General features: G+C 34.7%; 1 protein-coding gene and 1 pseudogene across 2 annotated transcripts; one reads left to right on the top strand and one right to left on the bottom strand.

Moving 5' to 3' along the window:
- Positions 1-2,857: 2,857 nt before the first annotated feature.
- On the top strand, positions 2,858-4,036 carry LOC145618361 ((S)-8-oxocitronellyl enol synthase CYC2 pseudogene; annotated as a pseudogene).
- Positions 4,037-4,250: 214 nt separating this feature from the next.
- Positions 4,251-14,872, bottom strand: LOC145617549 (ABC transporter G family member 31-like). 2 transcript variants are annotated; one of them, XM_081672259.1, is made up of 24 exons: positions 14,372-14,872; positions 13,793-13,913; positions 13,603-13,691; positions 12,772-12,856; positions 12,083-12,245; positions 11,695-11,771; positions 11,439-11,583; positions 10,715-11,016; positions 10,330-10,611; positions 9,596-9,912; positions 9,343-9,503; positions 9,170-9,273; positions 8,933-9,083; positions 8,731-8,793; positions 8,489-8,616; positions 8,069-8,401; positions 7,660-7,950; positions 7,494-7,577; positions 7,026-7,159; positions 6,710-6,937; positions 6,062-6,233; positions 5,584-5,671; positions 5,129-5,295; positions 4,252-4,994 (listed from the first exon to the last, which is right to left on the bottom strand). In XM_081672259.1, the coding sequence occupies exons 1-24, from the start codon at positions 14,686-14,688 to the stop codon at positions 4,728-4,730; spliced, it is 4,269 nt and encodes a 1,422-aa protein (XP_081528385.1). In that variant the 5' UTR covers positions 14,689-14,872; the 3' UTR covers positions 4,252-4,727. The 2 variants fall into 2 exon arrangements, with proteins under 2 accessions (XP_081528386.1, XP_081528385.1); XM_081672260.1 differs by lacking the exons at positions 13,603-13,691; positions 13,793-13,913; positions 14,372-14,872 and adding an exon at positions 12,943-13,059 and having other exon boundaries at positions 4,251-4,994.
- Between the last annotated feature and the right edge of the window lie 703 nt (positions 14,873-15,575).

Below are 15,575 nucleotides of genomic sequence, written 5' to 3'. Positions count from 1 at the left end.
ATTTTTTTTGGTCATATAATTTTGTGGATGAACATTGAATAAGCCAAATCCCATCTTATAGTATTATTATTCGTGAAGTAGGAGCAGTTATTGCTCATGCATTACATTGTTGCAACTTTTGTGTCTCAAAAATTAGTGTCTACCATATTTCCAGCTATAACAACAATTAAATTAGTATAAACTTCAAAATTGGGTTAGATTAATTAAAAGGAAGTTAAATTCTTGCCTCCTTATTGTCTGCCTTTCAAATGACAGTTCAAATTAAAAGGTCATCAAAGAGTAAGAAAGGTACTAAACTACTCGTTAATTAGTAGGTAGACCTAGGTCAACAACGAGTGTTGCTCTATGTTGCACCATTAAAATTACGTAAGTTAACATATAAAACGACCGCAAAAGAAAAGTGGAGGAAGTATTTAAAAACGGAAGGAGTATAGCTTAGTGGCCCTGAAACCCATATATGACCATATTTTACATAACGTCACGTCGTCGTCATCCCTCCTCCTAAAGATCTCTAACAAATTGAAATTTACCTTCGTAGCTTATTAAAGTCGCCTATGTATAAATACACTTGTCTTATGCAAGATAGCTCCTATTGCGTGAGTTGTATATATTAATGCATGAATCATATATGCGTGTACAATTTAAATTGTCACAATTCACAAAGATTTATTGAAGATCTTGATAATTCAGTTCTAGGTGTATATTTGTATAATAGAACATGCGTTACTGATTTGTAAATATAAAATTATTCATTTATTGTCATTTGATCACGCTAATAGGTGTATGATTTATTGATTTTCACTATTGGCTTACTTCACCATGTTCATTTGATGGGATTATTTTTATTAATTAATTAATATGATTAATACTTTATATTTTGAAATCTGTTTCTTGAAACGTCCTTTATAACCCCATATGATCATATACTCTAGAATGTTGTCCCGCCCCACACAGAACTCTTAACACATAACACGTTGTATCACTTTTGTAACTTATTATTAAAAGTCGCCCGGTTTGTAAATACACTTATTTTATACAGAATATGCTTCTAGAACAAAGAAAATTGTGGTTGTCGTATCTATTATTCTATTAATATATGTGTCTATGCGAATCCAATATGCCTGTTAAGCTGTTAGCGTGTATAATTTGTATAGACATAATTTACAAAGATTTCACGAAGATTTTGATCATTCAATTTCTTGGTGTATAATAATAGAATATAGAAGAGTCTTCTTGAGCATGCATTATTATTGATTTTGTAAATATAATAATGCAATAATTATTGTCATTTGATCACATTAATACCAAAGTACTGTAGTATGATTTATTGATTTTTACTATTGACTTACGTCACTGTGTTCATGTGTTGATGACTATTTAAAATAATTAATTAATATGATCAATAATTTACATCTAAATAAAACGGCATGATCCACTTTCTGTATAGTTTGGAAGCTTCATACGAGTTTCATGTTCAAAATCACCAGTTAATTACAACGTATTTAGAAGTCAACTTAGTCCAAATTGCCAAATTGTGCCACTAGATTAAGATAATTAAACATGCTGCTCATGTTAGAAACAACGACAAATGAGCTAGTAGAAGCTGTACAACAGTGTGAAACCATCAAGTTCCCTAAAGTACAGATTAAGCTGTCCTGTAAAGTGTAAAGTGTAAAGTGTTGTAATCCTCACCTAAAGTTTCATTAAGAGTAGTGTACTACGGACAAAGTTACTCTTGTACTCTTTTACTCGAGCCTAAGGCCGATTTTTTTTAAGCACTTTTAAAAACTCGGTTTTAATCAGGACATACGGTTAGTAATATGTATGACACTGTAACACGAGTAAAAATAAATTTTAGTCGGTAAAAATAAGGTGGTGTCCATAATAACTTCATTATTGGAATTGAAATAATAGCAAGATTTGTGGATGCTCAACTTACTAGAAATGGTCTGTATACACCCTAATTACAGGGCAAATTGCCCATCTTCACATCCTGTTAATATGGGGTTTTGCTCCTCACAACTCAGACTTTCTAATAATTTTGAATGGCTTGTAATCAGCCACAAAGGGGAGGAGAATAAAAAAATGCTGAATTTGTTGTTTTTGCCAAGTTGAATCTAGATTATCGGAAAACAAAATTAGGGTCACTGATTAGTATAGAATGACACACGTTACTTTCAAAACTCACCCATTTAGTTGGACTAATAGACTTTCCGTCAAGACTTATTATGTCATTTTACTAGTTTAAATTATCGGAGTATATTCATAACTAAGGTTGCCAATCTCGAGTCCAAGTAAGTCAATTTTGTGGAAAATTAACCAATTCTTGTTCTTTACTTGTTTGCTAATCAAACACAAAATGTTTCAACTTCACTGAAAGAGTCAAAGTCTGATTAAGTGATCCAGCTTGCTTAGAACTTCAGTAGCTTAAAAAAAATGGTTAAAAATTGAGTTATGCTGTTAAAATGATCAACATTCTTAATTACTTAAGGAGTATTATATTAACACCGTCCAGGTTCACATGAACACTTCAACGTAAATTACAAGGTTGCATAAATCTCCAGAAAAACTCATTCCTCAAAAATAGGAGAACCATTAATAATATGATGATGATTAGGTACTTAAATATTTTATATCTTTATTATTTATATAAATAAAAACTTTATAATAGTATAATATTCCTAGTAGTATATTTATTTATGGATTAAATAATGATCAAGTGTAATGTTTATTGCCTACATATAGAGATCCTACTCAAACAACAAGTCCTACAAATCAAAAATAACAACTCATTCTTACACAACTTCAAAAACCATACATAAACCTCTTCACCCACCTTTTCTGATCTTCTGAAACAAGTCAAAATGGCCCTGAAAAAATCCAAGCAAGATCACAAAGGAGCTTCTAAGAAGCGAGTAGCCGCGATTTTTGGTGTCACAGGGCTAGTAGGGAGAGAGCTTGCTCGAAGGCTAAGCTCGAAATATTCGTGGAAAGTATATGGTATAGCGCGAAGAGAAGAGCATATTAGCTCCTTAAAAAAGGCCAGTAATGATTATAGTTTCATTTCTTGTGATCTTTTGTGTCCTTTGGATACACAAAAGAAGTTGTCTTGTTTAGAAGATGTGACTCACATTTTCTGGGTTACTTGGGCTAATCAGTTCCCCCTTGATAGCCCAGAATGCTGTGAGCAAAACAAAGAGATGTTGTCGAACGCGTTGGATGCAATGCTACCGAAAGCCAAGTCCTTGAAACATGTTTCTCTTCAGACAGGTATGAAGCATTATGTTTCATTGAGAGGTCCAATTAGTTTAAGAGATCTTGATATCGCGGTATATGATGAGGATTGTCCTAGAGCTTCTATAGGGAATAACTTCTATTATGTACTAGAAGATTTGCTTGAGGAGAGGCTTGCTGTTAATAAGGTAGCGTGGTCGGTCCAAAGGCCTGGTTTGATTACAGGGTATTCAAACAGGACATTGTATAATTTTATGGGTTGTCTTGCTGTTTATGGAAGTATTTGTAAGCAATTGAATCTTCCTTTTATGTTTGGAGGATCAAGGGAGTGTTGGGAAGAGGCTTGTATTGATGTCTCGGATGCTCGGTTAGTAGCTGAGCAACACATTTGGGCTTCCACTGATGATCAAGTATCCTCAAATAATGGCCAAGCCTTCAATGCCATTAACGGGGCTTGTTTCACATGGAAAGAGATATGGCCGGTGATAGGCAAAAAGTTCGGTTTAGAAGTTCCTGAAAACATGTTTTCCAGTGACTTTCTGTATTCCAAGGCTATGGCAGATAAGGCTGGAATATGGAGAGAGATTGTGGAAAAGAAAGGTTTGGTGGAGACAGAGATGGAAGAGTTGGCTAACTGGCCATTTTTGGACATCCTGTTTCGATGCCCCATGAAGTTATTAGGAACTCGAGCTAAAGCTGATCGCCTGGGTTTCAAAACGAGGTATACAGCATCAGAATCAATTTCGTATTGGATAGATAACATGAGAGATGAAAAACTGATACCTTAAGGCAGAGACCGAAATTTAGCTTATTTGAACTTTGCATATAGAACAGTAACAGAATTGTACGTACTTAAAGCTGTAATGTGTAATTAGTTTCCTGCAAATTTCGTATCCTGCATATATATTCTGAATAAAACCTTATTTCAGCAAAGCATAATTGTCCATTCATTGTTGTTCAGATGGCTATAAATATGTGCATATATAAATCCTGATTTTTTAAGGCATAAACCTCATTTTATAAAACTGACTAGAAAAGAACTACAATATTCATCACAATATATATACAAGTACTACATTTTTAATCTTTTTGTATTGAGTTAAATGGGACTACAAAGGGCAATAGTGGAGACGGGATGGGTCCTAGGTCTCTAATACCGCCCCCTCCTCATCCTTGAACAAATCTATAAGCTAAGCTAGTTGAATTCTGTGATTGGCATGAGATCCTAAAATTTTGTCAGAAGTGCCATATTGCTTCTGTAAGTTTCAATCAGAAGCATAAGGCGTGCCTATACTAAAACTCTGCCTGAGAGATGAAACACGAAGTTGGAATTGGATCCTCAGTGATCCAAGTATAATTCCATCCGATAATTCCTTAGAAGATTCTTGTTTTTGTCTGTTCCCTATACTTTTCTCCTGGGCCTCCCCTTCTTCGGCGACTTGTAAAATTTTATTCTCTTCTTCACCAACAGTGGCCAACAAATGTGTTCTTTCTTATCTTTTCTGGAAGTTGAGGAATCTGATAGAAGCCATGAAGGTGCCAGAAAAAAGGAGAGAAAAGCCAATAAGAACAACAGCTGATATACCAATCATTTCAGAGTTAAAGCCATAATGGAGATCCAGATACTCTTTGACCGAACCCTTAAACCCTTCTGTAACGACGATGCTCTCAACATCAGCAAGCTGTGATGAAATAAGTCCACGTAGTGTCCATGCTACAGGGCAGATGTAATAGAACCAAATCCACCAGCCAGGGATAAACTAACAAATGAGTTGAAAAAAAAAAAAAAAGACTTAGTACAAGATGTATGAAGTACAATAAACCAGAAGCCATGATGCCACCTAGCTTGACAGGAAAAATTGGCAGCAGTAAGAAAGACAGAAACAGCACTTACACTCTTGGGAATAAGGAAACCAGAAAATAGATTCCAAAGTGAGTAAGATGCAGAAGATATGACGGCTGACATATGCTGAGTAGGTGTAAGGCCGATAGCCATCATTCCATAAAAGGTGAAGTAAGTGAAAGTAAGGAATGTAAAGACAAGGTACAGCAGAAATTTCCCTGCAAAAAGACACAATTGAATGTCAACAAATCTATAGGATTTGTAGCTATGAACAATATTATGAATATTTCAAATAAATGTGCACAAAATTCATGTCTGCATTATGTTTAGTTCCAACTAAGTGTTTAATGAGATTTGCAAGAGCTGACAATTGGCTCTAACGAGCAACTAAACAGTTTCATAGGATTAGTGCACCCTAGTAAAATTCTCAGCAAAGCAAGGCCTCTTATTAGATAGTTAGAGAAAGAACTAAAGAGGATATGTGTTAAAATAAATCATTAACTTACTTATTGTCCTTTCAAAACCAATCATGAAGTAAGTGATGATGCCATATGATAATGTCTGCGCAGCAATGTATGGAATTTCCACAAGAGCCTGATTCAAACAAACGGAAGCAAAGCATTCAATCTGATACATTCCGGGAGTATAAAACAGTATCTATTTGATATTCATTCATCTCATCGGCATTAAGGAAATTCATTCAGTGACAAGAGATATTACATATAGGTTATTCAGGTTTCATAACTTAAAAATTCATGATGTATCATCCCAAAAAGTTGTTTATTCATTCTGGCATACAACCTTTGTTGCTCGTGATGCAGACATGCAGTTGAAATATGCTGCTTGAATCAAAGTACGCTACTTATATCTATGCTAGTGTTTGTGAAGCTACATCACATAGGTGATCATGTTGTTTCTCTTATAGTGCTCAGGGAGTGTCCCAAGCATCAACAATGCAAAAATGGAATTAGCCAGTAAATGTACCTGAGCAGCTGCATAAGCCAGAGGAGAGTACATCCCTGCAGCCTTTTCTCTGTAGAAAACTGTTCTCTCAATGGATATAACTGGTTGTACTGAAGAAGCATTGCTAACGCCCAAGAACAAACATGAAGAATGAAGTGCTCCCATGATTGTAAACAAGTTGATGATTGAATCCCTTTATGTTTTAAATATACAAGTCAATATGCATATTGTAAAAAGCCATTGTACTGTTAAAAATTCATTTCATATGAAAAAGGAATCGTGAATACTGGAAGAATATTCCATGGTTCTATGAGAAAGAAACTCTTTGGAATTAGAAAATCTTAAGAAACAGGTGAACAATCACAATCAGTTTACCACACTGATACACCTTAGTGTTTTAAGATTATCTTATGAGAATGGACTTCTACAGATTTTTTTTATTGAATGAATATTAAAGTATACATGTCCTTATATTCAATACAGGCATGTCTGTAAATTGTAAATAAGGAGTGTAATTCACCAGATATTAGTTAATTAAAATAGTTAAGCGACTTCTCTACTGTAAATTTGTATAAAATAATTTTTTGAGAGACAATAATGCTATAACTCTTTAAGAATAGTTGGCAGCCAAACATTATTCGGAGATGGAACTGGATAAGAAGAACCTACCTTTTTGAACCAACATCCCAGAATACGGAGCCAAGAACCAGTCCACAGATTGTAGCAAGAAGGAATCTCACTGCATTATATTTTGGAGATCTCCAATATACAAGGAATTGCTTCTGAAGACAAAGCCGGAACTGGGATATGATATCTTGAGAGAATGTTGTATTAAAATGTAATGGTTTTGATCCAGGTGATGGTATACTCCCTTGCCCTATGAAAGCTTCTACCTCTCTAGAATTGATGGAAAAAGACATAGGAAAAAAAAGGTGATTACGAGTACAAATGAGCAAGCAAAAGAAGCAAACACCCAAAAAAATACCTGAACTGATTGGAGTTTTGATAAATGGTAGCAAAATCTTGACCAAGCCTCTCTTCAACAGCAGGGGTAGTAACCTCAAGCATCCAAGTTGCAGGATTATAGCCATCAGGAATGGGAGGGATTCCATCTATTCCCTAATGCAATGAAAAATACCCCAAATTTCAATTAAATCTCATCGAACAATATATTAGTTCAGGCTAGAAATTTTGTTGATTGCATTTAGTGACTATTTTTACCCCATTTCCTCTAGTTATTGCAAACTCAACCCAGTCTGTAATAAGCATTATGCCTTTTTTCTGACTTAAATACTTAATATACTAGTAGTTTAGTTCATCCTTATTTTCACCGTACCCCCCCCAAAAAAAAGAAAAAATATCATGGAATTGTACTTAGAACAGTTAGAAGTGACCTTTCTGATCACTGGACAATGAACCAATAATCAAAAGTGAACAGAGCTGACATTCGTACCTGAAAATAGTCTATCATAATGCAGGAGTGAAGTCCAAGTTTTCCTCCATATATAACTTGTCCACCACGTTTCATAAGAAGCAACTGTACAAATGGTAACGCTAGGTGAAAATAAATTCAGATTGCAAAGTCCTTGAGTGTAGATAGTGAATGAGCATAGCCAAACCTCATCAAATGCTTCAAATATGTCAATGCTTGGTTGATGTATAGTGCAGACCACAGTTCGTCCTGTGTCAACAGTATTACGGACTGTTCGCATCACTATAGCTGCTGCTCGTGCATCAAGCCCTGAAGTTGGCTCATCCATAAAAATTATAGAAGGATTTGCAACAAGCTCTACTCCAATTGTTAGTCGTTTCCTTTGTTCTGTTGATAAGCCAGTAGTACCAGGCAATCCCACCAAAGCATGTTTGAGACTATCAAGCTCTACAAGCCTCATCACTTCGTCAACAAACTCCTGCAATCAAATTGTAGATTACTATTAATAACAGGCTAGGTGCTAACTAAATTAGGATGGACACCAGCCCATGTCAATGAATAACTCTGTGAGGCAGAAGTTCAGTTAAAGGACTAACCTTTTTGGTTTCTTTACTAATTTCTTTTGGAAGACGAAGTGAAGAAGAGAACCAGAGAGACTCCTCAACCGTCACTTGAGGAGAATGAATATCATTCTGTTCAACATATCCTGAAATTCTGGCAAAAGTACGCTGCACTTTTGGATAGCCTGAGATCCTAATGTCTCCTTTAATGTATCCACCTGTTTTTCTTCCCGCTAGCACATCCATCAAAGTGGTTTTTCCTGCTCCACTTGATCCAACTAGTGCAGTTAGGACTCCTGGTGAGAAAACCCCACTCACATTTGCCAATAGCTGCAACTTCGTTTCTGGTACACCTTTTTCCTTCATAGCCTAAAAAATATGCAGCAATAAGTAAATTTAAGCTGATGATAAAGAAGTTTTTAAAATAAATAAAAAGATTGGAATTTGGTTTATTACTTTTGGCATGTCAACAAAGTAATTGACATTATGAAATGTCATACTCAGTGGTTCAAATGGAAGAATCATTCCCTTATTTTTGTCTGGTTTGGGAGAAGCTCCATTTGAATTGAGAACTTCATCTTTGCCTGCATGGGAAGTAAACAAATTAGGGGACTGCAGTACTGTTTTTTTTAAAGGTATTTTATGCTTGCTACCAAACAGAAGGGTCAGTTGGATGTTTGGAAGAGAATATGCTAGACCTTCATTGGGTGCACCATCAACTGAGATGTCAACTGGGATCACAGTCTGAGCTTTCTTTAAAGCTGCAAAAAAGTACATATAATAAGCAACTCAATTGCAATCAATTTACTTGGCTTGCTACAAGAAAGCATAATTATGAGTTCAGAGCCTTAGAATTACAACCCTTCCCAAGGAAAAGCAAATGGAACATTTGGCACTTACGATTCAGGTAGGCCAAGGCTAGAGTAACAATGCTGTTGAAAAGAAGTGCATAACATAATAACACAAAAATTCCAATCCAGTACCAACGACCATCTGTGGGCATTCCATGCAACTCAAGGACATTCTTTCCAACTGTAGTGTTTCCTGAGGGCTGGAAACGTATATAGGTTAGTAGTCACTCAAACATATAAATACTATGCAGAGGGATGGAAATGTAGAGACAATATAAGAGGGTACCTGCATCCATCTTGGTGCTGTAAATTCGTTTACAGAAACTGCATTTTGAGCATAGGACAGGGGCGATATCCAGTATCCCCATATCCACCCAGGTTTTATCATATCTAAATGTAATGATGTCAGTAAGGCAAGCTATCCATATATACTATCTCATAGGGAGTCAAGGGGCTTACTTTTTGGAAGAATAAAACCACCCAAACAGAGTACAGAAAGCATTGAAGCTGAAGAACAGGTACTAGCAATGACCATATCTCTTGCTAGTGTAGCTATCATCCGAAAAAGACCCAATGCCATTTGATGGATCACAAATAGAAGCAGCATGAAACGGAAAAACCTGGAAAAGTCGGAAGAAAAGAAATTACATTATCTTATATTAGATTGTTTCTTGCAATAAAGTCCTGAGAAAGTTTCATTAGCAAGATATACCTTCCAGCTTCAGGAGTAAATCCAACCAAGAAATATACAACACATGACCATACTACAGATTCGAGGATTGAATATGGAACACGTAGAACCCAGCTTGAAAGTGACCATGCCCAAGCAGGATAGAAACAGTTGTCTCTTTGCTTGTAAAAGACTGGGAGTCTAAATATCATGAGAGACAGCTCGGAAAGGCCATTAAACAATATATGTACGGCCCCAAAGAATAGGCAGGAAAGATACAGATTTCCATAAGTCACATCTGTAGCATGTAGCCTTGTTTTGAAAAAAGTTGTTCCTGTGATTAACCCAACAAATGCGACCTACCAACAAGCAGAGAGATAATGAACAGACAGAAAAGTGATCCATATAAAATATTCCACCAGAAGGGACTTCAATAGACTTATCAGGTTTTTATTGAGTGCACATCAGGTCTCTTCATCCAAAAAAGTGATTGATTATGCATGTAAATTGGAGATTTATGCACCAAGGAAACATACTAAATAAACTACAACATTTTAATACATTAGAAACAAACAGGTAAAGAGAGAACATACTAGTTGAGAAACAGACTACAAGTATATATAATGAATAGAAAGCATGCAGCTTCAGACAATTTTATATATTTCGTATGACTTCCTACACATTTAGCTACAATGGATATCATGGAAACATTATACTTGAGATTTTATAACTGAAGTAAAATATTCTATCATAGTAAATGACAAGATAAAACATACTTGACAAGTTCGGAAAATATAGAGGAAACTATGCCTGCGGATCAATAGAACTTCTCTTGAGAAACAAGCCTTAAAAAGCTCCCATTTTGATACAGCAAACATTGTTCTGGACAGAGCTAAAGGATGACTCCGCGATTTCTCATATGGAGCAGATAGAGCATCTTCAACTGTCTTCCCAAATCTAGAAGTTTTGAATGCTTCAGCAATTTGTTCCGGACGAATGAACTGGTAAGGCTTTGAAGGATCTGCCCAATACTGCTCTTGGTCCTTCTTAGAAGTAACCTAGAGTAGCAGACATATTCAAGAAGGCTACTATATTAAGCAACAAAAACCAAAAAATAAAAAATTAAATTAAAAAAAAAAATGATATCGATTGGATAAATACCTCTTGTAAAAAATCTGCCACGCCCTTACGAGGGGGCAACCGAAAGCCTATTGATTCAAAAAATTCCAACACATCTGTTCGAGGACCATGATAGACCATATTGCCTTCTGATAACAAAATCAAATCATCAAAGAGTTCAAATGTTTCAGGCGCTGGCTGAAGAAGAGCCATGAGTACAGTTCCTTCCATTTGATGAACGAAGTTCCCTATGCATTTCACTATCTGGAATGTAGTTGAGCTATCTAGTCCAGTGGATATTTCATCCATGAAGAGAGTTTTCTTAGGCCCAACAATCATTTCTCCTGCATACAAATAGCATCAATCATTATTTATTCATGTTCCTATCTTTAACTACCTTATTAATTTATAACTAAGATATCTTCATATAAAGAACACAAAACATTAAAAGTCCAAACTATTCCATGTTCTTCCCTTCTTTCTTCTTTGGCTCAATTCCACTTTTTTCACATAATGTTGGAAAATTTTAAATTCCAAATTAAAGTCACTCTAATATTCTTTTTCAATATTTTGCCCATAGAGCAAGTTGCAAAATGTGAAATTTTAACTATATGAGTTTGAAATTATTGACATAACAGTTGCATGGTGCAAAATGTGAACGTTATCGCAAGTTCATAACTACAAACATAAGTTTGAATTAGTAAAGCCATATCTACCAAGGGCAGAGATACATGGAAAAGAAAAGGTGTAAGAAAGATTCGACAACCTGAAGTAACTCTCTTTCTTTGACCACCTGAGACACCTCGATTCATGTCATTACCAACAACTGTATCAGCACATACATCAAGGCCAAGAACTTTGAGGAGGTAATCTGTTGAAATGCTGTGCTTATTTCCACCAACTGACAGTGCCTGTAGATTTCATCATATATACTGATTTACTATATAGTACATTAGTACATATATTGTAAACTAGCTCTATGCAGGTGGCACAGATATTGTCAATTCGAAAGCACAACTAACCTTCATAAACGCGTCAATTTCTGGGCTTGGACGTATCTTTGTTTGTTTCTCCAATCGAACAAGTTCCTCCATATATCCTGCAAAGCAAATGTAAAACGAGGAGGAAGTAAAAATTCAAAACTTCATGCAACATAGATAATATAAATCTCAAAGATCAAATCACTTCCCGACATAAAATGATAGATAACAGAAACATGAAGTATGACTACTTTTATGTACAAAGTGAGGAAATATAAATTTAGAGTTTCCATGTCTTGCACAACATGAAGCACATAAAGTCATTTCAAACATTAGATAGACCTGCAGTATAGATACGAATTTAAATAATTAGTCTGACATAACAATTAAGTATTTTGTTCATTTTATTGATACCCGCACCAAATCATACCTGAAAACGATTCACTTGCTCCTTGGCATCTAGCAGCAAAGTCAAAAGTTTCTCTCACTGTTAGCTCGGCAATGTGATTATCTGTTTGACCTATGTAAGCTGAAGTTCTTTGCACGCAAAACTCACTCATTTCATGGCCATTGTATGTAATTGTTCCACTTTTCTGTAGATGTAAAAGTCAATCAAGAAAATATATTTATAGTCTAATTTACTTTGTATGGATATTATTAATCACAATAAACTAAGAACAAGTTATTTTATACACTAGTCGTTCCGACAGTACAGTTACATGAAGGCAAGATAACCAAAAGAAATGTAAAGTGTTTGGTAATGGAAGAATATGTGTGGTATAGTTGAATACTCGATTATAGTTATAATATTCCCGTTCAAACTTGCTAATCTCACGATAATTGTTCCACATAAAAGTTAAAGCAAACATTTATAATCATTTTATGCTATATCTCATAGACTGTTTAGATGCATGACAAAGAAGGGGTACGGTATGCATGAAATGCTACCATAGCAAGTCAACAAATCAAACCATCAGATTTTGAGCTACCTATTGACATATAATGAAAGCTAACCTAAATGTTTCCACAGATTACTAGGATAGTTATTGAAGTAAACTAGTAATAAGTATTTATATATAACTTAAAAATTGACAAAACAGCTGAACAGGTGGTGTTCACCTTTAAGCTACTGTCAAGTTTTCCTGCAAGAGCCAGTAGCAGGGTAGATTTGCCTGCTCCAGGAGGCCCAAGAAGCAATGTCATCCTGAAAAATAACCGAACTATTAATGAACACAGCTACTACTACTACCAAGACCACTTTAATAATAAAAATAAGTCAGAAGATTTTACAAGCAAAAATAAACCAATCCCCTAGAATTTTTGTGACATTTTGAATACATTTTGAACGCCATAAGGTTTGACTTGAATTGATAAAATGGGTATGTCATAAACGTTACGAGGTTTTGACTTAATAATAAGATTGAATTTTGGAATAAACACAATAGAGATTAACATCTTGGTTGACTCCATCCCTCCCCCATCACCTTCCTCTTTTCTCAACTAATTTTAATCATGTGATTCCTTATCTATTATATTTACTCCACAACAAACCTACATCATCCTAAAAGTAGAAAATAAAGCTTAATGTTCTCATGTAACATGGGATACTCTTGGACAACCTCCTAAGGATGTAATTATCATGCGTTTTTAAGATGTTTGACGTGTGTATGTAATTCATGTTGCACTTGTGCTCATTGACAAAGATGCAAGTCATAAAAGCAAATGTTGATACGGACTTACGGAGTGATAATAAAATTAAACTACTCTTACTCCAAACAGCAATAATACCACGTAACTTTCAATGTGTATGAAATCAGTCAATTTGGATATCAAAACTCAAAGATACATTTTACTTGTGTAAATTAACTACGCATTGCTAAAATAGCCTAAACATTTTAATTATACTAATGTACACCTTTCGCAAGAAATCGCTAAATACAAGTGAATTACCTCCCAGGTTTGAGATATCCACTAACATTATTCAAGATAGTTAATGAATGTCTTTCTGGACGATATAGCCTCAAAATTTTCAATAAACCCTGTAATTAAAAAATATTAAAAAAATATTTAAGAATTTTAGTGGATGAAGTTTCTATAACCTCGTTAATTACATAATTAATTAGTGGAGATTAGAGAAAACCTCAATTTTATCACGATAAAAATTGATCAAAGTAGGCAAAGCTCGTTTGCCAGTCATTACTGCCGCTGTGATATTCAAGCCCTCAAACCTCACTTCTACCTTCGGCAATTCCAATCCAACTCTGCAATTCAACATAAATTCAATGAAATTAATGCATGTCTTCGGAAATTGCAAAATTATGAAATTCAATTCCAGATTACTAGAAATTACTCCAGAATTTAATTAAATCCTCAAATTCATTACAAGAAAAATAAGTTCCAGAATACTATAGAAATTATCTAACGTTCGAAACATTTATTCTGAATTTGATTTTCCGACAACAAAAAAAAAAAAAAAAAAAAAAGGAAAACCTAAAATATGATTATGAGGCATTTTTCGCCGCCAAAAATGAATTTGCAGAATTATTTTTAATAGAACTTCAAAATTGCAAAAATTATCTCAAAAACTGCAGAATTACGGCAACAATTTGTGTAAGAAATGCAAAATTGACGAAAAAAAATCCATAAAATTCCCGATAAATAAACATGTTGTGACATTTGATCGAACGAACAAATTAGGGTATAATGATGATCAAAATACCTCTTAAAACGTTTTTTAACACCAGAAACAAGCTTATAATTATCCTGTTCAGCAGTATCAAGCGCCTTCAAAACAACCATTTCACGACGATTCCGATCAAGCTTAGTAACATCAATGGTGGAAATCAATTTATCATCGTCGTAAATAACAGCGAGGTTCGTCCGTTTAACAGAAGGAAGCCTCTCAAACGCAGCCCAAATTAGGTCTTCTTCGTCTTTAGCAACAGCTTCAGCGTTAGAAGGTCGACCAAACGACGATTCTAACTCGCTATTGCTAAGTTCTATCTCGAAGAATTCGCTGCCATTAGAGGCCGCCATTGTTATCCACCTTCAAGCTTTTTTTTCTCTCTCTAAATTTTCTCTCTCTAGAATTTAATATTTTTTTCTCTCTTATTTTGGAATGAAATTGTGTAATTAGGCTTATGAAGGTTGCCTATTTATAGGGAAGATACTAGAGAGTGAGGAAGTATGCAGTGACGTAATAGTGTACGTATGCAATCTCAGTAATCTGGTTCTTTGCTGTCAATAATCTTATTTTTCTTTTTTTTTTTGAGAAAAATTTGGGAAACCCGCGAATTTTTGAAGGAGTGTTGGTGAAATTACTAAAATAGCCTTGACATGGGTTTGTTTTGGTTTGACCCACTTTGACGGAAATAAAGTTTGTTGCATATACAGATTGGGGAAGGAGTGTGACTGTGTGAAAGCCATTAAGATAGAATCAAAAGTTATCGTATCTCATTTGATTTTGTTCCTTTCGTTTTTAGCTTTTCTTACACCATTCTACATTTCTATTACATATTTAATTGTAGGGTAGTCAACTCGTATACATCGTGATTAGTTTGATTACTGTAAACTTTAATTATACATTGACTACATGTTTAACAATATTTCATGTAATACTATTTTTTTTTTTTTAACATTACGTATAAAAATTGACAAATTAAAGGCCGTGAAATTTAAGGTTCGGAAATTGTAAATTTATGATTTATGAAGAATCTCATGAAAAAAGAGGGTGGCACAAAATCTTTTGATCCAAACTTTTACCCCTAAAAATCTTGTGCATTAGCACAGATATATTATGGTATTTAAGTGGATGCCAAATGGCTAAATTGTTTAAAATCTTGAAATTGGTACTCAAGACTAAGGATCATATTCTCGTCTACTTTATTGGTTTATTAATCTTGCAACTCTCTATGCCAAAACAA

The sequence above is a fragment of the Chenopodium album genome, chromosome 26 (assembly GCF_948465745.1).
Source record: "Chenopodium album chromosome 26, dcCheAlbu1.1, whole genome shotgun sequence".
NCBI lineage: Eukaryota > Viridiplantae > Streptophyta > Magnoliopsida > Caryophyllales > Amaranthaceae > Chenopodium > Chenopodium album.
This window is presented reverse-complemented; position numbering and strand designations above follow the sequence as displayed.

What these genes read in the sequence shown, in the direction of transcription:
- LOC145617549 (XM_081672259.1), bottom strand. Translation starts at nt 14,688, where the DNA reads ATGGCGGCCTCTAATGGCAGCGAATTCTTCGAGATAGAACTTAGCAAT. An exon ending in AAATTGACGCGTTTATGAAG is followed by an intron (nt 11,584 to 11,694) that starts GTTAGTTGTGCT and finishes TGAAATCTACAG; the next exon opens with GCACTGTCAGTTGGTGGAAA. An exon ending in TGGCTTATGCAGCTGCTCAG is followed by an intron (nt 5,672 to 6,061) that starts GTACATTTACTG and finishes TGTTTGAATCAG; the next exon opens with GCTCTTGTGGAAATTCCATA.